This window comes from Stylophora pistillata, chromosome 3 (assembly GCF_964205215.1).
Source record: "Stylophora pistillata chromosome 3, jaStyPist1.2, whole genome shotgun sequence".
Taxonomy (NCBI): domain Eukaryota; kingdom Metazoa; phylum Cnidaria; class Anthozoa; order Scleractinia; family Pocilloporidae; genus Stylophora; species Stylophora pistillata.
In genome coordinates, this window is record NC_142521.1 from 27,885,096 (window position 1) to 27,909,336 (window position 24,241).

The 24,241-nt window shown below is 37.4% G+C and overlaps 2 protein-coding genes across 2 annotated transcripts in view; one reads left to right on the forward strand and one right to left on the reverse strand.

Annotated features, from left to right (window-relative positions):
* The window catches only part of LOC111328511 (crk-like protein), a 12,581-nt gene extending 1,156 nt beyond the window's left edge, over window positions 1-11,425 (reverse strand). Inside the window, exons 1-8 of the mRNA XM_022932963.2 lie at window positions 11,171-11,425; window positions 10,974-11,093; window positions 6,669-6,810; window positions 4,653-4,691; window positions 4,075-4,203; window positions 2,958-3,110; window positions 1,750-1,833; window positions 1-1,192 (exon numbers count right to left, since the gene is read on the reverse strand). The exon at window positions 1-1,192 is cut by the window's left edge and continues 1,156 nt beyond it. Of these exons, the coding sequence (XP_022788698.1) occupies window positions 1,064-1,192; window positions 1,750-1,833; window positions 2,958-3,110; window positions 4,075-4,203; window positions 4,653-4,691; window positions 6,669-6,810; window positions 10,974-11,093; window positions 11,171-11,199 (825 nt within the window). The 5' untranslated portion in view covers window positions 11,200-11,425 and the 3' untranslated portion in view covers window positions 1-1,063. The remainder of the gene's footprint in view (window positions 1,193-1,749; window positions 1,834-2,957; window positions 3,111-4,074; window positions 4,204-4,652; window positions 4,692-6,668; window positions 6,811-10,973; window positions 11,094-11,170) is intronic.
* A 58-nt stretch (window positions 11,426-11,483) lies between these two features.
* On the forward strand, window positions 11,484-24,048 carry LOC111328797 (NSFL1 cofactor p47). Its single transcript, XM_088751931.1, has 12 exons — window positions 11,484-11,639; window positions 13,244-13,324; window positions 13,732-13,766; window positions 14,577-14,675; window positions 15,314-15,394; window positions 18,509-18,588; window positions 19,419-19,504; window positions 20,149-20,258; window positions 20,938-21,078; window positions 21,488-21,634; window positions 22,744-22,803; window positions 23,624-24,048. The coding sequence occupies exons 1-12, from the start codon at window positions 11,532-11,534 to the stop codon at window positions 23,754-23,756; spliced, it is 1,161 nt and encodes a 386-aa protein (XP_088608057.1). The 5' UTR covers window positions 11,484-11,531; the 3' UTR covers window positions 23,757-24,048.
* Window positions 24,049-24,241: the final 193 nt, after the last annotated feature.

Here is a 24,241-nt window from a genome sequence, read left to right on the forward strand (position 1 = left end):
AACATATGCCGCATCTTTCTCGAAAGTCAAATTCGAACCTCACAAATGTCACGATATTATTATTAAGTACTCGAATAAGCCATCTACTGGCTGCTTTGTACACTACAAAGTCTGCTCAACAGGAGATCAAATGTAATCAATTTTACTAATTCAAGTAAAACTGATTATTTCTTGAGGAGTAACTTAAGGGATGTTCATCATTTATCTGGTGCTGTCCAGGCAATAGCTCACCTGTGGGACTAAACAAGAGTCTTTGATGCCCTTTGAAGGCAACTACTGTAACACTGGTGAATACGATACACCTTTTTCGCTGAATTTTTTGTAACTTGTCTACAAGAACATCTGGAAGTTTTTCAGCCAAATTTGCCAAGGACAACTGAATACTATTTGTCTGCTAAGGCTCAAAACTTCTTTTGATTCTTAAGAATCCATCACAAGAGTTTCACTGACGCAATGAGATAAAAAAAAAAACTTAAGCAGAGACGACAACAGTGTCTGGGGAAAAGCTGATCAAAAATATACATTGTACTTGTAAATCTATTAAAAAATTTATAAGTGGGTACATGAAGGTGTATTCAGTTTTTTTGACCACCTATCTATGTTTGTCTGTATGTGAATACAGGCCTCATTTCCCTATGGGAACAAAAATTCACTATTGTGGTTCACAGATTCAAACCTCATGAATGTGGAGAATATACTGAATGACATTTTAAGATGTAAATACAGAGCCATTTCTTAGTTCATTTCACTGGTTTGTTATGCCAAAGTTCTCAGTATCCTGCTATTCTTCACTAGCTTAAGTTCCCTATTTTAGCCAAAAGAAGCATCAAAAGTTACTCTTGTTCACAATAATTCCCACAGGAGCTAATCAATATACCTGACAAACTTTGTAAATGGAAAACATCCCTGTGATATTACTCATTAATGTTAGCGCTCCGTAGACAACGCCTATTCCAATTAACTTTTGAGACAATTGAGAATTGATTGGTAACACGAAGATCTGGAAACTCCTAATCCTAATTTTAATGTTCATTAGTTACATTTTAATTTCTGTCCATTCCAATCAATCTGGACTTTCACTAGCTGGTATTACTTGCACGTAGTTAAACTGAAAATAGCCTGTTCTGTCGCCTTTTTGACCAAACCACTTTCCATTATCATATTTCTTTAGCACCTTGATGATATCTCCTTTCTGCAAGGTAGTGTTGTGTTAGTAAGATAACAAGATTTTGTTCCATCACTATCAGGAAATCTTTTTCTGTCCCTTTCAATAAAATGTGAACTTTATGTCCCAGTGCTACAAATTGGAGCCAGTAGCTGGCCAAAACTAGTAGCTAGTCTTTCTTCTGGACAGCCACCACTTCCCAATTTAATTGGAAATGAATGCATAATTTATCGCTGGCGGGTTTAGACAAATGATTTTGATTCCACTTTCAGAGTTTGCTTGAAGGTTCATGTGAACTTCAGGGAATGTCTGGAACAAAACTGAAAACTCCCCAGTCCTGCCTATAATCTGATAAAACAACATGGCTTTTATTATAACCTGGCTGCCTGTACCATCAACTTCCATAGTGTGGATGTTAAAGTTACGTCAACACGTAATCTCTTAGATTTCTGAGGAAAACTTGATTAAACGCACAAATGCAATTTAGAACCTGGTGAGAAGAATTTTACCACATTCCATGGAACAAATTTGGATGCAACTCCATTAATTCATGACATGAAATAGAGAAACATATATTGATTTACCTCGAATGCAAGTGTTGTGTCATCATAAGGCATTAGATGTTTGCGTGTAGCACGGACATACATTGACCCTTCTGTTTCAGCTGCCTAATGTAAAGAAAAATAAGCAAGAAGAGGTAAACATTACTCAACAACTTAAACACATCAAAAGGCATTAACATAAAATGCAACTTCTCCAAGGCATATAAACCAATCTACAGCCAAACTTGTACTAAGTAGTCACCAATTAGAATGGCAGGGTGACCATTTAAAACAAATTAACCTCTTAATACAGATTGACCTGCAAATAACTTATCTCATGTGAATTCAAGTGAAATAGTTGTCCTAACACTTCAAAGAAGAAAGATAATCTGCAATATGTTGTGGACATTTGAACTCAAATCGCTAACATTAATTTTAGGAATAAATTTGACTTAAGAGATTTTAGTTCTATTTGATGGTTTGGTTTGGAGTGACCATTCAATACAGGTGGAAGGCAATACTTGTAAACAGGCAAACCTCTTGATACAGGGTGACCACTCTATATGATGCCACCCAAATTGTCAATACAGGCTTAACTGTACTTCCATTTTTGTAGGGCATCATTTATGGGGTGCCATTACCACCAATATTCAGCTACGGCTTTTTTATAAAATGGTGCTTAAGATATGATGCCAATTAGTAAGATAACAAGATTTTGTTCCATCACTATCAGGAAATCTTTTTCTGTCCCTTTCAATGAAATGTGAACTTTATGTCCCAGTGCTACAAACTGCAGCCAGTAGCTGGCCAAAACTAGTAGCTAGTCTTTCTTCTGCATAAAACAGGATTGGCTTAATATCTTAAGCACCATTTTATAAAAAAAACAGTAGCTGAATATTGGCAGTAATGGCACCTCATAGTTATTAAACATATGTATGGATTGCTACTTCATACTGAACAAACACAAGATGTGTTTTTGTCTAGGAAGATTTGGTTTGAGAGGGCTTAGGGTGATCAGTAAGAAACAATGTTTTTCAGTTTAGTTAGTAACAAGGAAAAGGTAGACAAGATAACACTGACACAAGTTCACACATCACGACAGTCTCTGAGCACTTGGATATACAGTTCTGCCTGGAGCCAGAAGAAATTACCATGTGTAAACTACATGGGCAGAATGCAATTCACAAACATAAGCCTAGACTAAAATAAATCTGGGTTTTGAGAATAACACCTTTTAAAACTTAAATTACCTGGTGCAACGGTCTCATGTTGGGCGGTACTGAGGTTCTTCTGACTTCACTATTATTTTGAGCTGTAGTTGTAGGTGGGGGCATAGACCTTCTTTGATCATTTGCTGGTGGTGCCATAGGCTGCACCGGAGAGCCTGGTTGCATGTCACAAAGCTGAAAGCCAAGCAGATACCCAGGCTTCTGTATCAGTCTTCTATATCTAACCATTTTACCAGTGGTGGATCTAGGGAAAGGGTACACCCCCTTCCCTTATTTAGGGTAAAAAAAAAACCAAACAAACGCAAAGGGAAGAAAAGCCAGTAGGTGAACACACACACAAACAGAAATGGGCTGCCCCCTTTAGCTTAATGTCTGGATTTGCCACTACTTGCCTCTTTTCACCACAAAGGGTAAGAAGAAGAAAACCCTTTCCTTGTAATAACAATCAACTGTCAAGTAGAAAGGTATTTTGATAAGGGACTGAGATAAACAAAGGAATGCTACCTCCACATACATAATCTGCTCAGGAATTAGTAGCTAACATTGAGCACGATATGAATTATCAAAATTGAGGTCTGAATGCTGAGACATATAACACAGACAAGAGGTTTAATAATTCACAATATCATACAAAAACAGATTTCAATAATTGTTTTAAATGACCTGTATAGGAAGACACTGTACTCCAAGTTTGCAAAAGTTTGAACATGTTACTCTGTACATGGACAAGGGACTTGGAAACTTAAGCAGACTTTGAACTTGACATGATAAAAGCAAAATCTTTAGCAGATACATCTACTGCATTTATCATATCAACTTCATACACTATTGTGTCTTGATTAAATGCTCTACACCAATCTCACTTTTCACAGCAAATCTAATTATAACAAAACCAAATAGAGCAGTATTCAGGACATTTAGATTGGAAGGAAATATTTAGACTCAGAAAACCAGACTTGTAGAAAATGCAGCCAACAGACACTGGTCAGCAACTAAATTAATACCAGTTCCTGCACTTCCATTGCTACCTACTTTGCAGTTTCTACTGTTTATTTAAACTTAATGAAACCCTTGGTGAATGAGTAAAAATGTGTGAATGGGAATCTTGAAAAACAAAGGACAAAGATGTCACCCATACCTTTTTAACATACGGTTCAGGTATGAGGCCCTTTTGGCCTTGTTCATTTATGGCCGTCCACCACTTTTCTTCATTTTGTTCAACAACTATTAAAACATCACCTTTTTTAAAGCTGAGATCTTCTGCGTCCTGAACAAAATTGATACAATAGGATATAATTGAGCATTATGATGCACCAACATGATTCGGTAAAGCTCACACAATGACACTCTATCCACAAAAACCTGCAGAATCTTGCTCAATACTCAAGAAATGTGTTATAAGTTTCTACAAAGACATGTTTAGCTGTTCATGACCAATACAACAAGAAACTCATTGGTTCTTGTTTTCAAGGACATTGTTTACCAGGTGACTGGTCCAAACTCTTGTGTATCGCCCAAGGCTGAGGACCAAGGGCACAGTTTTTTTCCCACATGGACCGAAGTAGGACTGGTGAATTACATTTATATTTGTCCACTGGTTTCCATTTTTGCTCCACAGTAAACTGGACTGATTGGTCATTGCCCAAATGAGAAACTTCAGATAAAAAACAGAGACCACATAAAAAAATAACAATGGTAAGATGTTTAATTGGTTACCTTTGCAGAAAATGGATACTGAGCTTGCACTTTAAATAGCTGTGAATCAAAAAGTTATGGTGAATCAACTACACCGATAATAAGTGTGCAAAGAAAAACAATGGATCAAAACCTACCACAAATGAGGACAGTAAGTGAACGTACATATATAATTACTCAATGTGCAATATTTGTAAGTTGCTTGTAAATCAAATTCAAACCATCACTTGTGAGTGTTTTCTTTGCCATAATGTTCCATTATTTTTAACCCTCTAACTCCCAGAAGTGATTAACATGTAACTTCTCCCTACAATATCCATACATTATTCACCAAACAGGTAATGAGAATACTCAGATTTATCAGGTAGAAGTTGATATCTCAATCTGTAACATCAGCTTCTTGTGACTAATTTACAAGGAAATGTGTAGCAGCTAGAGGGGAGAATTAAAAATCAGATCTTAACAGTTCAAGGGTAATTGAGAATTAATGAGCAAACACATTAAATACCCCTTATCTCATTAGCTATACATCCAATTATAACAGTCCAGTGAATACGTATGATGCACGATCCTCGCAGTAGATAGCGCTATTTATTGCTATTTATGCAATAGTGAAAATCAGACCTGTACGGGATTCGAACCACTGACCTCTGCGATACTAGTGCAGCCCTCTACCAATTGAGCTAACAAGCCAACTGGGAGCAGGCTGTTAATTTGATTCATAATAAACCCATGATGAACAATTATGAACATATTATGAATAAATTCATAATAAACCCATGATACAATGAATATATGAAGTTCATATATTTTGAACTGCGGTTGTAGATATGTATAACCCGTACAGGCCTGATTTTTTTCAGGTCTGATTTTCGCTATTGCATAAATAACGCTCTCTAATGCGAGGATCGTGCATCATACATATCTACAACTGCAGTTCAAAATATATGAACTTCATATATTCATTGTATCTGATTTATCATCATGGGTTTATTACGAATGAACTTAGCGGCCTGCTCCCAGTTGGCTTGTTAGCTCAATTGGTAGAGCGCTGCACTAGTATCGCAGAGGTCAGTGGTTCGAATCCCGTATAGGCCTGATTTTTTTTCAGGTCTGATTTTCACTATTGCATAAATAGCGCTCTCTACTGCGAGGATCGTGCATCATACATATCTACAACCGCAGTTCAAAATATATGAACTTCATATATTCATTGTATCTGATTTATCATCACAGGTTTATTACGAATCAACTTAACGGCCTGCTCCCAGTTGGCTTGTTAGCTCAATTGGTAGAGTGCTGCACTAGTATCGCAGAGGTCAGTGGTTCGAATCCCATACAGGCCTGATTTTTTTCAGGTCTGATTTTTCTATTGCATAAATAGCGCTCTCTACTGCGAGGATCGTGCATCATACATATCTACAACCACAGTTCAAAATATATGAACTTCATATATTTATTGTATCTGATTTACCATCACGGGTTTATTACGAATCAACTTAACGGCCTGCTCCCAGTTGGCTTGTTAGCTCAATTGGTAGAGCGCTGCACTAGTATCGCAGAGGTCAGCGGTTCGAATCCTGTACAGGCCTTAATTTTTTTTAGGTCTGATTTTCACTATTGCATAAATAGCGCTCTCTACTGCGAGGATCGTGCATCATACATATCTACAACCGCAGTTCAAAATATATGAACTTCATATATTCATTGTATCTAGTCTAGTGAATGTTGAATGAATGAATGAACGAGTGAAAAAATGATTGAAAAAAATCAAAGGAGTTAAAGAGCTCATGTTGACTTAGAGCTGCTAAAGAAAAAAAAATGTCAGCTGACACCATGTCAAAGTGATTCATGGTTTTGAAATTCTCTGGGTGGTTACAAAACAAGAGAGCAATTATTCCATTGTCAAGTAAATTTGGAAGAATAAAAGAGTTCTAAATTCACCAAACACAACAAGGTTCTCCAATTAAAAGTCTAAGAGTTACTGCACATTGACAGTATACATAACAACAACAACAACAACAACAGATAACTTACTGGCTCCTGTAGGTTTGTTGTATCTAGGAAATGTTTCTTGTAAAAGTCTATAATACTATGAAGATCTGGAAAAGTGTTTTCTCCTATCTGATATTGGCTTCCTTTACTGTTGATTATGTAATGGCTGACTTTTCCGCCTTCGCTGAAAAGTAGAATTTCATATACTTTAAGTATTTGATTGGGGGAAATTGGACACAAACATGTATAAGTATTTTTGACTTTTATTTTTACCCTCATTGGCAAAATCTATTGACTTATAGAGTAAGATTGCCTCACATCTAGAATTTATGTAGGATACTTCTAAGAATCTCATCCTCAAACAAGAAAATAGCTTTATTTTCTAATTCTTATCCCCTCAATCCCCAATTTTGGGAACAATTTTGGCAACAATTTTGGCCTTCACTTTTACCTTTGTTGATGATACCTACTACCTTATATGGTAAGATTAACTCACATCTAGAATTTATGTATGTTACTTTTGAGAATCTCGTGCTTAAACTATAACTATTTTCTACTTGTTATCCCTTTAATTCCCAGAAAAAAGTTGCATGTAAGTTCCCCTTTCATTATCAACACAACATTTTTCCAACAAAAAGGAAATGCCAAAGGGTAACTTTACCAACTCAGGGGTTCTAATCTTGGAAAAGCATTAAATCATCTTTAATAACTTACAAGGAAACAAACAGTAGCTCAAAGAAAGAATACTGTAACAGATCTTAGGAGTTTTGTAAATAATAATCTCTCAGTTTATTTTCACTCACATACCGGTAAACTGTATCGAACCTGAACTATTTTCTACTTCCTATCCCTTTAATTTCCAGAAAAAAATTTGCATGTAAGTTCCCCTTTCATTATCAAAACAACAGTTTCCAACAAAAAAGAAATACCAAAGGGTAACTTTACCAACTAAGGGGTTTTAATCTTGAGATAGCATTACATCATCTATAATAACTTATAAGGAAACATACGGCAGCTCAAAGGGAGAATTCTGTAACAGATCTTAGGAGTTTTGTACCGTAGTTATTCAACTATAAGCCAACCTTGGCTATAAGCCGAGACCCTAAACTCATGAGACATGATAGTCGGCAAAAGCTTTACGAAAAAAAAAGCCCAGACCACATTCAGAGAATTCTATTCTCAAACAAACTGAAATGATCGCAAAATTTTCGAAACAGAAAAGAGTTTCAATGTGGTATTGCCGTTGAAAACACATTCCGAGATAACCAGAGAGTACAGTCGTCGATGACATCAGTGAGTCGCTAGAGGAAGATCAAGAGAATCTCTTTAATGGAGAGCTCGAGATGTCAGTGAAACGCACAACGATGGGCCGTTACACTCAGAAATATCCGCGGTTGAATGAGAGATTACTTGATTAGTTTACAGAGCAGAGAAGCCAAGATTAGTTTTCTTTTTACATGATTGCAAATTTCAACACCGTAACATGTGATGATTGACGAGTTTGTTTACCAATCATGGAAATGGGCAATCCTGATTGGTCAGTTTCGAAATTTTTAAAACACTTTCGCATACTCTGTACAGTTGTTCAAAACCTGCAGAATCTCTGATACTCTAGACAGCATGGAAGATGAACCAACCTACTCGGAATAAATGGCAGAACTTGCAGATGAGGAGGAGATGGACGGCGAATTCCACGCCGACACTGAGGATGAACAATAAGCTGTATTTACTATGCACCGAAAACAACAAACTGCTCCTTTGGAAGCAGCCACACATTTAAAGTCAATGACCAACTTAAACTTGTTTCTGCATGCAATATCTCGGCTTCTAGACGAATATATCTACGTTTCCTTTGAATTTGCTGTTTCAAAAAACACTCGGCTATAAACCGAGAACCCTTCTCCAGCTCAAATTTTCGAGATTTTGGTAAAATTTTGTGAAAAAATGGCTTGGCTTATAGTCGAATAACTACGGTACATAATTATCTCGCATACAGTTATACTGTATTGAACCTGATACATGCTGTGGCCTTTGTTAAATTTCTTGCTTTTGTGATGCAGTGTCCCCTCAAAGATTGGCGTTCATCTCAGGGCAGTGCTAGTATCAAAATCATATTTTCTTAAGTTTGTAATTCATTCTCACAGACTTTGAATCAAAACAGCTCTGACCTAGATGCAGCCAATCAAGGCCTAATTCACTGACTTTTATAAAAAAAAAAAAGATTCAGTTGTATGAGCAAGTTTTTAATCAAGTGTTGTGACCTTTCTTGCATGAGATCTTCCTAACAAAACACTAACTCTTTATCTCCCATGGGTGACCAAGACGGAATTTCTCCTTAAAATATCAATACAATATCACACAGACAAGTGATGAGAATACAGAAAAATATAAATTATGCGATTATTGGTTGATCCAATACCAAATTCTCTCAGTACTAGAAGAGTTGTGTCACAGAGAGTAAAAAGAATTGCTAAATAAATGAGATTTTGGGAGCAAAAGGGTAAAAACAATTATGAAAAAAAAAATATATGCATACTCAAACTCAAGAGCCCCTTAAACGTCAACAAACCTGTACCTGTACTTAAATTACCTCTCAAAGGGAAGAGCACTTTGAGAAGCTAGCTTACAAACTTCAACAGTTCCATTAAAACATGAAAGGATAACTACAAAGGTATTCTCTCTTAAACATCATTCTCAGTATGCGCACCTTGCCTCTGGAACTCGGTTCCATTTGAGATTAAAAGCAGTGCATCTGTCTCTATTTTTAAAGCTAAGCTTAAGACCTATCTTTTTCAACACGCATATTTTTAGACTTTCAATCTTTACTTCTTTTTTGATTCTTAGGACTTTTAGACTTTTGATTTTTTCGATTCTTAGGACTTTTTTACATTTCCTAGTGTGTAGGTTAGGTATAATAATTTGACACTGGAAAGCACATTTGGGCGTTAGGAAAAAGCGCTAAAGAAATAAATTATTTATATATTATATTATTTATATCATCCAACATGAACTATTTTCAGCACTTTCCAGCTATATCTTCATAATAATTTTTATCCCTAAGGATGTCTTAGTCTCCCTCTTTTTTATCTTATTTTTAATTGGCATTCTGTGTTAATTTATGGTAAGAGATCACTCTTTGCAAATCTGAAATCCTCATTTACTGCCAAACTGGTAATTCAAACTCTTGTGCTAAGTGAGTTAGGATTTTACCCGGAAACATCCAAATTCTTGCATTAACATATGACAGTTTATGCTGCACTCACACTTAAAAACTTATGAGCAAAATTCTAAGAGCCATGTGTGCAAAGCCTAAAAAAGCTTTAAACCAATTTCTTTCATGCACAAGTAACAGATACTCGAGTCATGCTTATCTGATGTTTTAAACTGCATCAATTGAGGAAATGTAATACCATTTGTTACACTTCAAAGAGATTATGAAAATGTACAGCTAAATAATCAACAGTGATTTTTCCTTGTCTTATTTGCATTTTAATCAGTTGTTGTTTAAATATCCATGTGGACCAACTTATTGACAAACAGAAAATGAGTTCCATTAAAAAACATTGCAATACATAGCTATCACATATTGTCATTAACATTTGCATTAAATTACTTCCTGTTTGGCAAAACCTATACTTTAATGAAATGAATCGTGCGAGAGCTTCCAACAGCGAAAAATACAGATTTTTTTTAATAACCTTGTTCTTGAGACTTTTCATGTGAATCTGCTCAAGGAAGTCATCATCTACGCTGACAAAGAGCTTCTTAGCGTTGACAAATCGACTTGCACTTTCAACTGACTGTCCGTAATATCTCGCATCACCAAATAGAAACATTGGTTATTACACTTTCGCTTATAGATACACATTTGAGGACACCATATTAAATTCCGGACCAATATATTTGTCTGAAAGTTTAACAAATAGATAGTAATGGGGCAAATACAGTTGATGTATAGACGGCGAAAGAAATAGTCATATATGTAAGTACACGAACCTCTTTGGTGAACGCTGGACTGCGTCAAAAACTCCGTTTTAAGAGTTGGCTTTTGACGTACAATTTAGATTTGTAACTATCTACCACATGATTTAGTGATCTCAAACTCTGATCGGTTACAAATGAACGTGTGGTCAACTTTGTTTAAAGAGGAAACTTCAATGAGCGCGTTGTAAAATCTCGTTCTGTAATGGAATCTTATCTGAGACCACAAGCGTGCACAAATATGAAGATTGCTTATGTAAGCGGATATTTTTTCCTTCCGCTGAAAAATAGCTTCGCGATCAGAGTTTAAAATCATTTAAAGAATGACATGGAAACAATGAAAATTAGGAACCTAGAGGCAGTTACCTTACGGCAAGAACAAAGTCTCCGGGAATCGACGAGCTGTCTCTAATAAGAAAAGTTCCAGGCTTTCTTCCCAACAACAATTTATCAGTTTCCAAACGTGACAAGCGACCCAAATAACAACTGAAATGACAGAGAATTACACAGAAACCATTAGAAGTGATCAGGCTGTAATTAACAACAATCAAACCTTGATATACCTTAGTTGATTGGGATTGGAATGACTCATCTTTGAACATGCAAGGTTATATGAGCGCTTGTCTGAGAATCTACAATGATCCCAACTAAAACAGCGATCGCTATCTTGTTGATTCACAACCCAACACACGTTCGTGCCACGATCATCTCAGATACGTTTTCTTCCACGTGACAGATCGCTCTTATGTCGTTATTCAGCCCGTAGCATCGAAACAGCCAAGTTAAACCTGCGATCAAGCGACTTGAGAGTACTCGCAAACACAGGAACCTCTGGTGTAAGGGGTGGGCTGACGTCAAAGGGAAGGGTTCTCTTGATTGGCGCCCAGTCTCCAATCTTACATCACACGTGATCCTCTATTCAACATGGCGGACGGAGAAAGAAATCGGTTGGTCGCTGAATTTACCGGAGTAACTGATGTTGACGCAGAACGCGCTCAGTTTTATCTTGAATCCTCCGGCTGGGATCTTCATGTGAGTAACAAAGCTGATTCTTTTTTTTCATTGATGGGTTATTGAGTCTGTTTTAGCGTGGTTTCAGTTTATGTTTCAGATATCATTAGCACTTCCTTCTTTAGGATGTCAATAATCAATACAATCATTTATAATAAATAATATGTGAACCAGGCAAGACTTAAAAATAGACAGCCACTTTAGGGAATACTTCACTGAAGTGGCTTGGCGGCAGGTTGTTTGTCAAGTTCGCAATCGACTCAGCCGACAACCCTTCAACAAAATTCTGTTAAGCACGAAGTTCCACTTCCGAGCCGACGAGCTGCCAAGCCATCAAAATTTAATCCTCCTCGTTCTGTCAGACACAGCTGATGTATGAATTTTACGTTTAAAATGGAGCTCAGGTCAAAACTGTTTTAGCTACAAATGCTACAGCCTTTAAAAGGAGGGGAAAAAAAAAAACTCGTCAAACTAGTTTGAAGTTACTTTAACCTGAAATCTTTTCAATCTACCTTTCTTTTAAGCGATACGCTCGTGGACTCTGTATATTGTTTTACCATTGAATCATTCAATTTTAGACAATAATCTAGTGACACTGCTTGGAAAATGGCCAAGTATCCCATCTTGTTTAATCAATGAATACATTGATATTGATATTGAAAGGGGTGACATCAATGAAATTATTAATCCAATTTATTGATTCTGATATTGAAAATTGAATTCTAAGGAACAGTTATGTCTTACAAATCATCTGGTCTGTCATGAAAATTAAAGTAAAGGGACAAACATTGTCTTGTGTGTAGACTGGAATAAGACTGAAATAATTGGTATAAGTGCCAGATTTGGGGAACAAGCACACGCAAAATGGTCATGTTTGCCACATTGCAGAAAGCTTTTAATGAATTTGTTTCATCTCATTTTCTCTTGCCAAAAACACTTTCTTTTTATCACTTTGATATGGCAGTGGTGGTATCCTTTCATGATGGGCAATATTGTAAATATGGCCTTGTTTAGACAAAGTGCTGTTGTTTGGTTTTCAACTGTATTAAGCCAATACTCCCGATATCTCAATATCAATTTTCTCCAATGTCTGCCATGAAGTTCTTCTAATTTTAGCTCTGATAGTTTAGTGTTTTAAAAATTGAACAATAATAATAATAATAATAATGTTCCCTGGTTGATGAGTTTTCCTTTCCTACTGAAAAGTTCTGATATTGTTCTGGTGAAGCTACATGGTAGCAACTTTTCCAAGAAATGCTTGCAAAGCCTTTTTTTCAATTTTTGTTTAATCAGCTATTGATTATGTAAAAAAAAACAAATGGAAAACAATGATATCATGATGTTTTAGTTGTTTAAATAATTCAAGAATGTTAATCATGTTCATTCATTGCTGTCAGCAAGATCTGCAGCAAGTTGAATTGGATAGCTTTTTATTTTTTATTATTTATATATTAGAAATGCTTGCAAGCCTGTCTTTCTATTTTTGCACAATCAGCCATTGATTTTCTAAAGAAACAAATGAAAAACAATGATATTACAATGTCTTGGTTGTTTAAATAATTCAATAGTGTCAGCATGATCTGCAGCAAGTTGAAGTAAATAGCTTAAGTTTTTATTTTTGGTAGGTTGCTCTCAGTAGTTTTTATGACACAATGGGAGATGATGATGGCATAGAGGCAGCACCTGAAGAAGTCTTGGAGATGCCGGTATATAATATTATAAGAATTTTTGAGTGATTGAATACCTTTTTCGAATAATCGAGGAGATTGCAAAATATTGACAACTGGAAAAAGCTATCAAGTCACAGATAGAAGACATTACAAAAAGGCAGAATTGATGGAAATGTTTAAAATAAGGGATTGTTTACACAAACTAGGTTAAATACAAGACTTGGAAGACTGCATTGTGGTGGGTTTTAGAAGAGGTTTGAATTCTTGAGGCAATAATAGGAATGAAAAATGAGTGTAGTCAAGCCAACTAGAAGCAAGATCATCATTTGAAAACTACATTAACTGGCTGCAAAGCAAAATGGGTACATATAAATGCTTGCCTTTAAACCAATATTCTTTGGCATTATAAACTTTTTAATTATATTATTAACTTCCTTTTGCAGCAGCCAAGTACCAGATCAAAGCACACTCCCACAGGGTAAGATGCAAAAAATAACCACTTGTTGTTTGTTATTCCTTTCGATCCAAAGGCCTCTTCAGGGCTTGACACCAACCTTTCAATTTAGTAGCCAAGTGGCTGGTTACATCTTAGACGTTATGATAATTTCAGTTTGTTTACTAGCGAAACTGGCCAGTGGAAATCAAACAACATTAGCCAAAACTGAATTTCTACTAGTCTGTGGTTGAGCCCGGTCTCTTAAGTAATTCTTCCTACCGTCTGCAATTGGCCATTTCAAAAACGAGTGGGGGAGTAGGTCGAGCTCGCTGCGAAAGTTTGTCAGGGATCATTACTCGGGACACAAATCTGAAGTAAACAAAGAATTGCGTCCCGAGTAACGATCCCAGACAACCTTGCGTGGCGAACTCAACCTACTCCCCCACTCGTTTTTGAAATGGCCAATATGATTCTTATGACGTTAGCTCAGAGAATTTGGGGTTAGATAATCCCCTAACTGATCTTTTTCTTTATTCTTATCACTTGTCTGCTTGATATTCTATTGATATTGTAAGGAGAACTTCTGTCTTGATCACCCCAGGGAGTGAAAGGTTTAATTATAGGCAGGAGCTTTGTGCACACAGTGTGGTGTTATAGTTTAATCTTAGAGAGTTTGGTAATCCATCAGCTGGTAAAAATTTGGTTTTTTGGTCACAGGTAATTGTCTGTATATTATTATAAGTAACTATGTAAAAAGTCCTTTATAGGTGGAACACAGGAAGTAAGCCTATTTTAAGTGATTGCTACTCAAAATGTTGACATGACTGATAATTAAGAATTTTTACTTTGTAGGAGAAACATCAGTTCCCTGTCAAGTGTGCGGGCAATAGAAAATGCTGACAGTAATGACGAAGAAGGACAAGCGTTTTATGCCGGAGGCTCAGACACAAGGTAGGGGTTCCTGTGACGTGCCTCTGGCCATCAGAAGAGCAGGTTGATCGATCTTTTGATGGTGAAGGGAAAGATGGACTGAAAAACTGAAGATCATCAAGATCTAGAATGCTTTTTAACCTTTTACACAGTTACATCAGTAGGCATTAGCCATTAGCCAAATGTCCAGCTACACCTCAGATTTTGTTTATATAAAGATCTTTGTTATTCTATATACAAAGATTATGCTATTGACGTTGCCGATCTTAGCAGTATGCAGGACATGTTTCATATACGAACCCTTATAATGGCTCACCACAGAGTCCCTGTGGGTCAGTGATAGAGCATTGGAGTGCGGAATCCAAGGCTGTGGTCTAGCAGCACCTGGTGGACCCCGGTACCTTACTTTTGGTCATGGGCGACTCAGGAATTTTAGTTTTTTTCATACAAAGCACATGCTGGGCACCCTAGATTTCACGGTTTCAAAGCACTGGGCTTCATTCAATTTTCCTTAGAGCACAGCCTTGGGAATCTGAAAGTCTAAGGTTCAATTCCTCATGGGGATTCAGAATTTTTTCTTTGTTCCATGCTTGTGACAAGACAAACAACATCTTTGTCTACATTTTTTTTTGTTTATTTCTTTATTTTCTTTTTTGCAGTGGACAGCAAATTCTTGGTCCACCAAGAAAGAAACAAACATCAGGTGATATTACCCAGGGCATATTTGATGATGCAAAGAGGTAACTTTTCCAAGAGTATCTAAAATTGATCTAATTGTGTATCCCTTCACAGCCTAAAATCAGCATGCATATTGCCCATACTGTACTCTATAGGTAAAGTCTGTTGACGAGCGTAGTGGCCCATTAGGCCGGTGCTTAACTCCAGTTTCTGTAGCATGAAGCAAATAGGAGTATATCTACTCCCCCCTGGATGGGATGCCAGTCCATCGCAGGGTTACCCCCAGCATTAAATTTGCCGGTACCCATTTATACACCTGGGTGAAGAGAGGCACTGTGAGAGTAAAGTGTCTTGCCTAAGAACACAACACAATGTCCTGGCCAGGGCACAAACCTGGACCACTCGATCTAGAGTCGAGCGCACTAACTATGAGGCCACCATGCCTCCACTGTACTCTATACATTTCCTAAAAAGGTGCTGACAAGGAAAATTAGTGTAGCAATCAAAACCTTCTTTGGCTGGTGATCATTTTCTTTTTGCTCGTAAGCTTAACATTTGATTGAGGGCTGATATTAGAAGGAAACGTTAGATGTTAGTCACTCTTAACACTTTAACTCCTAGAAGTGATAAACGTGTAACATCTCCCTATAATATCCATACGTTATCTAGCAAATGGGTAATGAGAATACTCAAAAATTATTGTCAAGTAGAAGTTGCTATCTTGATATAACACCAAATTCTTGTGACTCATTTTCAAGGAAATGTGTAGCAGCTAGAGGGGAAAATTAACAATCAGATCTTGGCAGTTAAAGGGTTTAGGGTGAAGTAAAGTAAATTCAATTACATCTGCCCAATTTATCTAAGATAAATTAGCAAAGCATTGTGGTGACAAAGTTGGCAGAGGCTTAAAAAATGGCAACAAGTAAAAGAGTTTATTATCCAACTACACTTCGTAGAGTACAAATAAGGCCATAGACGAGTACAAATATCACGCGGTATTTGTACTGTAGAGTACCGGTTAAACAGGTTTTCTCACATCGAGCAAGTGAAGAATTGAATTGTAGTTACGAAAAAAATGGCAGACAATTTGAATCATATTTTCGACGATGAAGAGTCAGAATGGCCTGCAAATATACATCCAAGTTTATTAGATGAATCAAACAAAGAAAAACAACTAGACGACCTGGAAATTTCTTCATTTATTGAAGAAAAAAGAAACAGCAACACGACAACGCACCAATTCCATTCTGCTTTGCATACTTCTGTCACGCACTCCTGTAAATAAATGTCCGCAAAATTCGCCCTCAATGAAGTAACAGTTTGGCGTGTTGGATAATAAATAACTTATCAGACATTTTGTTGTGTAGTATCGCTGAGTATTTTTACTCACTATTTGTATTTTGATGTAGGGCTCATCAAAATATGGCACAACTTGTAAAAATACTCAGCGATACTACACAACAAAATGTCTAATGAGATATATTACCAGGTAACTACAGCAACCCAGTTAACATTAATAACAGGAGCACATATTTATGCACAATACGTAATGGAACTTGTCAGATGCTGTTGCTTAATTCATGAGCACATCTTGAAATAGAACAAGCAAATTGGCCTGATAGTGACAGTGACAGTGACAGTGTTGCTGATGATGATGATAATGGTGATGGACTTTCAATTGGAAGGGGGGAGCTTGTGGTATTTGATAGCAGATCTAGTTCAATAACCAGGTGTAGACCTAACATGTTTAAAATATGCAGGGTTCTTGCTAAGGTTTTTCATGGGAGGTAAAAAATAAGCATTAGCAGGTAACATTGTTACCCTCCCCCTATGCTGGGGGTGTGTGGGCCCCACTGGAGTCTAAGGACAGGTTTCCCCTTTGTGGATGCCATGTTGTCGAGCATGACACCTCTATAACTACTAGGCCTTTTCATTGGCTGTGACAAGAATGGAAAGGAAGCATGGCAGAAGTCATTTCATGAGGTGGCTGCAAGGGATGAATTTGGTTAAAAAAAAAAAAAAAAACAGAATTTCTTCAGATATGATGTATTTTCAAACCAGTAACATGTGATAGATATTCTCACAACATTGGTTTGAAAGATACAGGTGATAGTTTTCTGAAAAATTGAAAAAATTTTTGGATAACTTTGGTAAATATTTCATTGCCAGGTTTCAGTGTAATAGCCAGTATCATTTACTTTAACAGCTGGCAAAATAACCAATTACCAGCTCTTAACAAAAACCCTGAATGTGAGGTGAAATATTCAGGACAATATAAAATATTAAAATATGAAAAAATATGAAATATTCAAATAGTGAAATATTGAGGACCCTGGCTAACTTGTGTAACATAAATAGTTTTCTCATGTGTACAGTGTCATCTATGGGTAACCAACTAATTTATCAAAAAGTAAATTAACATGCAACTTCTCCCTAGAATATCCATACATTATTCACCAAACAGGTAATGAGAATATTCAAACTTATCAGGTAGAAGTTGTTATCTTAATCTAACACCAATTTCCTTGTAACCAAGTTACAAGAAAATGTCTAACAGCTAGTGGGGAGAATTAATAATTAGATCTTGGGACTTATAGGAGGTTAATAACATTTTGAAAGAGAAAAAAAAAGGTCTTTTTATAGGATTACACAATTACTGGTGAACCAGTAGTTTCCATTGTGGTCCTTGCAAACAAATGAAACAAATGGTCTAAATTGAACATAACATCATTAAGAACCGCAACCGGCCAGAGGCAAACCAGTTGGCTATTTACAAGCGTGGCCAAGGATCTGAACTCGGGGCTACCGTGAAACAGATCCAGTGGTCAGGGTGGGATTCGAACCCGGGAGCGGCGGATTACAAGTCCGACACTGCCTCCTTGCCCCAAAATGATTCAGAATTGTTAGGCTTTGCATTTTTTATTTGGTTATGGCACTGATTTCTCTTTTGCAAACTGAAAACAAATAAATGAATGTACATAGAGCTCTCCAAGTATGCTCCCCGTCATCGTGACACGACAGGAAAAATATGTTACGAGCTTCTATTTAGTAGAAGGGGAAAAATTTTCCTGATTATTTTTCTTGTCCTTTTGTTGCGTTATGAGAATGATCATGGGATCAGCACAGTGATGCCATTTTGATATAACCCAAGGCCTGAATAGTTGATTTTGTTGTAGACATGGAGCAGAAGTTGTTGCAGAAGAGGATGTGGTTGGCAGGCCAGGAGTGTGGCACCAGCCTGCTTTTAAGGGAGCAGGTAAGATTCAACTCCTGAGATCTGATAATGGTCATGTATATATGTATATTTTATTTGTATGACCCTTCGCTTGTATTTAATAATGGTAATTATTATTATTATTTTAATTATTATTTTATTATTTTAAAAATATCGTCATGTATATATTGAATATTTTATTTGTATGACCCTTCGCTTGTATGCTGTAAGGCTTTGCGGAGTAATAAAGTAGATGTAGATTGTAAGAAGAGTCGAATGTTGATCACTTCTAGGGGTTAAAAGGTCTCAATGTGGGATTAGCCCGCAGAGTACACATCTGGTGAGTAAGGTGGAGCTGAGGCATCTGATCATTTACTGAACCTTCAACCTGACCATTGTATTGTGAAACAGCTTGACGTGAAGTGTGTCTGATGATCAGTTTTTACTAACGGTAGCTTTGCTACTGCAATGCAAGTTAGAAAGCATAATTTGGTAGTTGAAGTCATTTTGGCTGTGTCAATGGTTTTTCCTTTGTTCTGATATGCAAAATAATACAAATACTTTCCTGAAAAAAATGAAAGGGTGAGTGAGGTGGTCAAGGGCCCCCCCCTCCCCCCCCTCCCCCCCCCAAATCGTTTCTCCGGGTGGAAAAAGTGTTTCCCTACCCAACAAAGACAGCAACACTGGTTTGTTGTTTGTGTCTTTTTTTGCCAAACTTTTTTCTCCACCTAGGAAGAAAGGCAACTCCTGCCTGAAGCATTTTGACAGATAAAATCCAGGTTAAAATCCTAATTAATTGGTGTATTCCTTTATCAGACCCCGTCTGACAATGGTCGGTTCCATTTCTTTTTCTTTTTTTTTTTTTTTTGCAGGGTATCGTCTAGGAGACACAGAAGGGGAAAGTTCACAGCCCCTTCCTGAAACGCTATCATCCAGGGCTGATGCACCACAGCAACCTGTAGGACAAAATTAACAATCTTATATTTTTCAATTTACTGATCACAGTGGAACCTGCTCTGAAAAACATCTCTATTATGTTCACTTCTTTCCAAAAGCGGCTTTCTCTTTGCCTCAGGTTTCTGCAATTTTAACAGATCGACAGTGGTTTGGCGTGGTCTGTACTCGCAACAACGATATTCGTCTTCACAGGGGTCATAATTTATGTTGGACTCGCGAGGCGCAGTCGAGTGAGTCCACAAGACTGTTAGGACGAATACCGTTGTCGATAAGAGTACATAAACCATTGTCGATGTGTTCTTTACCGCAATATTGACCTCAAATAAAACGATTCTTTCAGTGCGTGACACGTTGCGTGATATGTCAGCAGCAGTGGCAAATTGGCCAATCACATTGCGACATTACTGCCAAGTGTGGGGGGAAAATGTAAATGACAGCTCGTTTTGCGAGGATCCTTGCTTTACTTGAGCTTCAATCTACAGGTCATATGAAATTTATGTAATCGAAAAAATACAATGACATTTCACAAACACTAAAAACACATTTTCTGGGTCAACAATTTCTATGAACAATCGAATTGTTTCCTCTTTTTTTACTGAAACATACTCGCCGAGTTGATTGACATTGTCGTACAATCCTCTATAGACAGAGGTCGCCTTAAAGTTCTGGTCTAATGGATTTTCAGTGGATAATGGACCTCTGAGGTCGTTTGATGATCCAGCCAACAAGCAGTTTTTGGATTCTGTCAGACGAGGGTAAGAGAATAAACGCGTTTTTTACTCCAGAGGAACCCAGCAAAGTGCAGTGACACACTAATGCTCATCGGAAAATTTTTCTGGCGAATCAAGATCCCAGTTTTTTTTTTCTATTATTACCCGCACGTTTGTCTCATTGAACGCATTTAATGAGTTCTAGTTGGCTGATTTCGTGTAATTTACTCGCATTTTACTCTCACCTGCGTGTGTTCATGCACTGTGCGTGTTTCTTGCGTCTCGTGCGTGGGAATTACACGCGTTTCAAACGCGTGTAATGCTGTGGTACACGAGAACGGTACTCTGTGAGGAAGACTGGCAGAATGCAGTCGAACGCCGTTCTCCATATTGGAAGAAACTGCATCGCGAGGAAAAGCCTTAACTATTTTACGACATCTTTATTATACCGAATTTTGATACATTTTGAAAACACTAGAGTATAATTTTTTTTGTTAATCATTTGTAATCTGTTGCGGTGGATAGAGAGCGTCAGAGCGCAAAATCAAAAGAAATGAGATTCCTTGTTGGGACTCAGTCTCTTTCTTTGTCTCACATCTTTTCCTTTGATCCAGCGTCTTTGAACTAACTTAGAATGGAGAGTCACGAATTAGGTTGTCTTAAGCCTCGAAAGCACTTTTGAATTTTATGACCTAAATGCATTTTTTATGTGTCCTGTCCACAGCGAAATTCCACAAGAGTTATTAAGATTGTCCCGAAAAGGAGAAGTGCACGTGAATATGGAAGATCACAGGCATGAAGAATACATCCCTCCCCCCAAACCTAAACTCCAAGCATTCTCAGGAGCGGGACACAAATTAGGAAGGTTGGTGTCTTCTTTCCAATTCACTTTGGCTCTCAAAGCAGCTTGGTCGTCATTCATAGTTTAATTTCTGTTTATGCGAGGACTTGTTACCTGCCTACGTGCAAGAATTCCTCGCTTCATTTTTTGAGTTATTTGCTTTTTTTATTTTTCATCCCGTCGTTTCAGATGGTAGCCTCTTTCTCTCGCTATCTCATTTCTTTATTTCCTCGTGCTTTCAAGTTGTTCCCTCTTTGTTTCGTTTTGTTCTCTTGATCGTAGACTGTGTCTTTTTTTCGTCCAGTAACTCGTTAGTTTCTTCGTCCTGAGCTTTTTGATCCCTACTCTGGCTTGTTCGTCCGATTTCTTTTTCTTTTTTTTTTTTTTTTTTTGCTCCAAAGATTGTTGTTGTTATTTTTCTTTCATCTCTCAGCCCTACTCCTGACGTGCAGTTCAGTCATTCAACTGAACAACAAGCTTCCCAGTCCTCCACCAGTACTCCACAACCAATGGCGACAAGTCTACTGGACCAATCACAGCCGGTTACCAGTATACAGATTAGATTGGCTGATGGAACACGGTTTGTCAAAATATGTTACACTTTGCTTTTATTTATGACCGGAGGTAATCGGAATAAGTCGGGCCTATTCGGCGATCTGCGATAATTTTCGGATTCATTTAACGTTCAGAAGAGGCTGCTCCAAGGAATTGTTGTAAACTTTCGGAGAAATATTGTCTCTAAAGTAGTTTTTACTCGCCTCAGCAGAAGTACACGAGGCAAAATAAAAAACCATAGCGATTAAACAGGCGTCGAAAGAGAAGGCCTGTCATCGGTTACGCTGACAGAAAAAGTGTTTCTTTACCGACCTAGTTTTCATAGTGATTTCAACGTAGTGCTAATGCGACATGAAACCAATGGATTGATTCATGACACTTCATATGACGCTTCAATTTGACCCCACTCCCCCTCGGCCCCCCTCCCTCTCCTCCTGCACTCTTGTCATGAAGGTCAAATGTTTGTTTCCACGTCTTCCCAACTTCCCCTTCCATTTTCCGGCGTAGCCGTAATTTCCTCTTGTTTCTTGGCATTTTGGGACGCGGCTGTCAATTCAGCTCGTTTCCTTCCATTTCGCATCGTGGCCGTTTATTTTTTATTCTTCATTGCCATTGTACTATTTAATATTCCCTTTTACAGTTGTGGGCTTGGTGGCCAATCCTTTGAACAGGAGTGAGGCTAAGGGTGACCCTGTTGTGATAGAGACCTGTATCTAGTTAGCATGACAACAAAGTTATTTGCATTTGAAAAGCAGCAACATCTCTATCATAACAAGGTCACCCTAAGTCTCCCTCCTGTTCAAAGGCTTGGCCACCAAGCCCACAACTGTAAAAAGGACTATTTTAATTCATTTAATTCATCTACCCCATTTTCCTTAGTATGGGTCGGTTTCCAATTTCTTCTCCGTTCCAATTCCTTCGCAGTTTTGCTTGTCAGCCCCACTAGTTCGCGTCGAAACTCCTCATTTCGGAAAAACATTTCCCTGAGGAAAATACTCTGGTTTCGAAAATCTGATTTGTCCTTCTAATGAGACCACATTCGCCCACCTCACTCACCCACACAATGACTAACCAAAGCGTTTAGTAACTTATGAAAAGATGTAAAATTGCAGACGGAATTGTTTTGTTTTGTAGTATGGTCTCAAAATTCAATCACTCACATACAGTTGGAGATATTCGTCGGTTTATCTGTGCGTATCCTTTGTCAAGAATGTACTGTAACATTTTAAGATCTACTAACTACATATATATATCTGATCCTGGTCAACGTCTATTCAATACTTTCTAGTCAAGAATTACCTTCATTTTCTATTCTTACATTGTATTTCCTTGCGTAACTCTGTGTAATATTGAGAGAAGACGATTATTTATGATAAGGTGAAAAAGAAGGCCCTTTCATCTCCTTTTGGATACGTTGTTCCCTTCCTTTTTTTCATTCCGAGTCACAATCACATGATCGTGGTTTGTACAGGTAAGAAACTGGGATAACTTTTCATTCAGCAAACTTCCCAAATCATAGCCAGGTCTTGTAAGATCTTCCCCTAGATTTCGAAGCTAAAGTCCTATTTTGTCATACTTTGGCTCATGATCCGCCGTCGTTCTGTTCAGAACTTGAAATTAAGATTTAAAGAAGGAGTTCTCATGCAAGTTTAGCAGCAGTATCGTGTTGTAGATTCCAGTGTAACGCCTAGTAATATATCTCAATTAATTGTACGAGTTCTTAGTAAATTTACGTCTTCCTGTCCCCTATTTTCTCTAGATGTGGTTAGATTTTTTTTTTATGTGCAGACACTGGTCGCCTTTGAGAGTCAAAGAATATCCGTTTAACTTCCATGATTGACCAAAACAGAAATATTCTCTGCAATATTAAAATGATAGGAGTTTATTAGTTGATCCAATACCAAATTCTTCGAACTAGCATCGTAAGAGTTTTATTGCAAATAATAAGGAGAATTGCTAATAAGATCTTGGTGGTTGAGTTAATTTGCCTTAACCAAACCTGACTGGCACACAGATCAAGGCCACAAATGGCAACGCAGAATTTTGTTCTCATGACGACGTTTCCTAACAAAGAGCTATCGGATGAAACAGAGAAACTCTCTGACGCGAATCTCTTAAATGCTGTCATTGTCCAGAGGTTCAAGTAAGTGAAGACCGGAACCTTACAGTCGGTGGACGGGGAAGTCTGGTAAAATGAATCAAAAACGAAACATACTTGTGACAGGAAAAATGACACGTGACTGTAAATTTGATTGCGGTCTTATCAGATGAGAAGTGGAATCGAAACCAAAGTCTGCTGTTGATGAGGTTCACAATTTCGTTGACTTTTTAGTTCCGTTCCTATCGTTTACTGCAACAAATAGATTAATCTTTGTTCAGAAGTGCTCCTTCAATGAATGGAAATTGTGTCCTCTGGAATAAAATTTTCGTCAAAGACTGTTCAGTTGTGTTAATTCTCTGCGCCTGGGATTTGTTTTGGTTCTGGATAATTTTTTAAGGGGTTCTTTACATTACATGTTATTCCTTCATGTTTCCCTGCTTCAAATTATGTTGATCAGACAGGGTCCAAAGGTTCTCTCTCGCATTAGCGTTTTGTTTTTGTAAACCAGGTGCCCAAAGCAAATTGTCTTCT

What these genes read in the sequence shown, in the direction of transcription:
- LOC111328797 (XM_088751931.1), top strand. Translation starts at nt 11,532, where the DNA reads ATGGCGGACGGAGAAAGAAATCGGTTGGTCGCTGAATTTACCGGAGTA. An exon ending in TTGGATTCTGTCAGACGAGG is followed by an intron (nt 20,259 to 20,937) that starts GTAAGAGAATAA and finishes TCCTGTCCACAG; the next exon opens with CGAAATTCCACAAGAGTTAT. An exon ending in GCGGGACACAAATTAGGAAG is followed by an intron (nt 21,079 to 21,487) that starts GTTGGTGTCTTC and finishes TTCATCTCTCAG; the next exon opens with CCCTACTCCTGACGTGCAGT.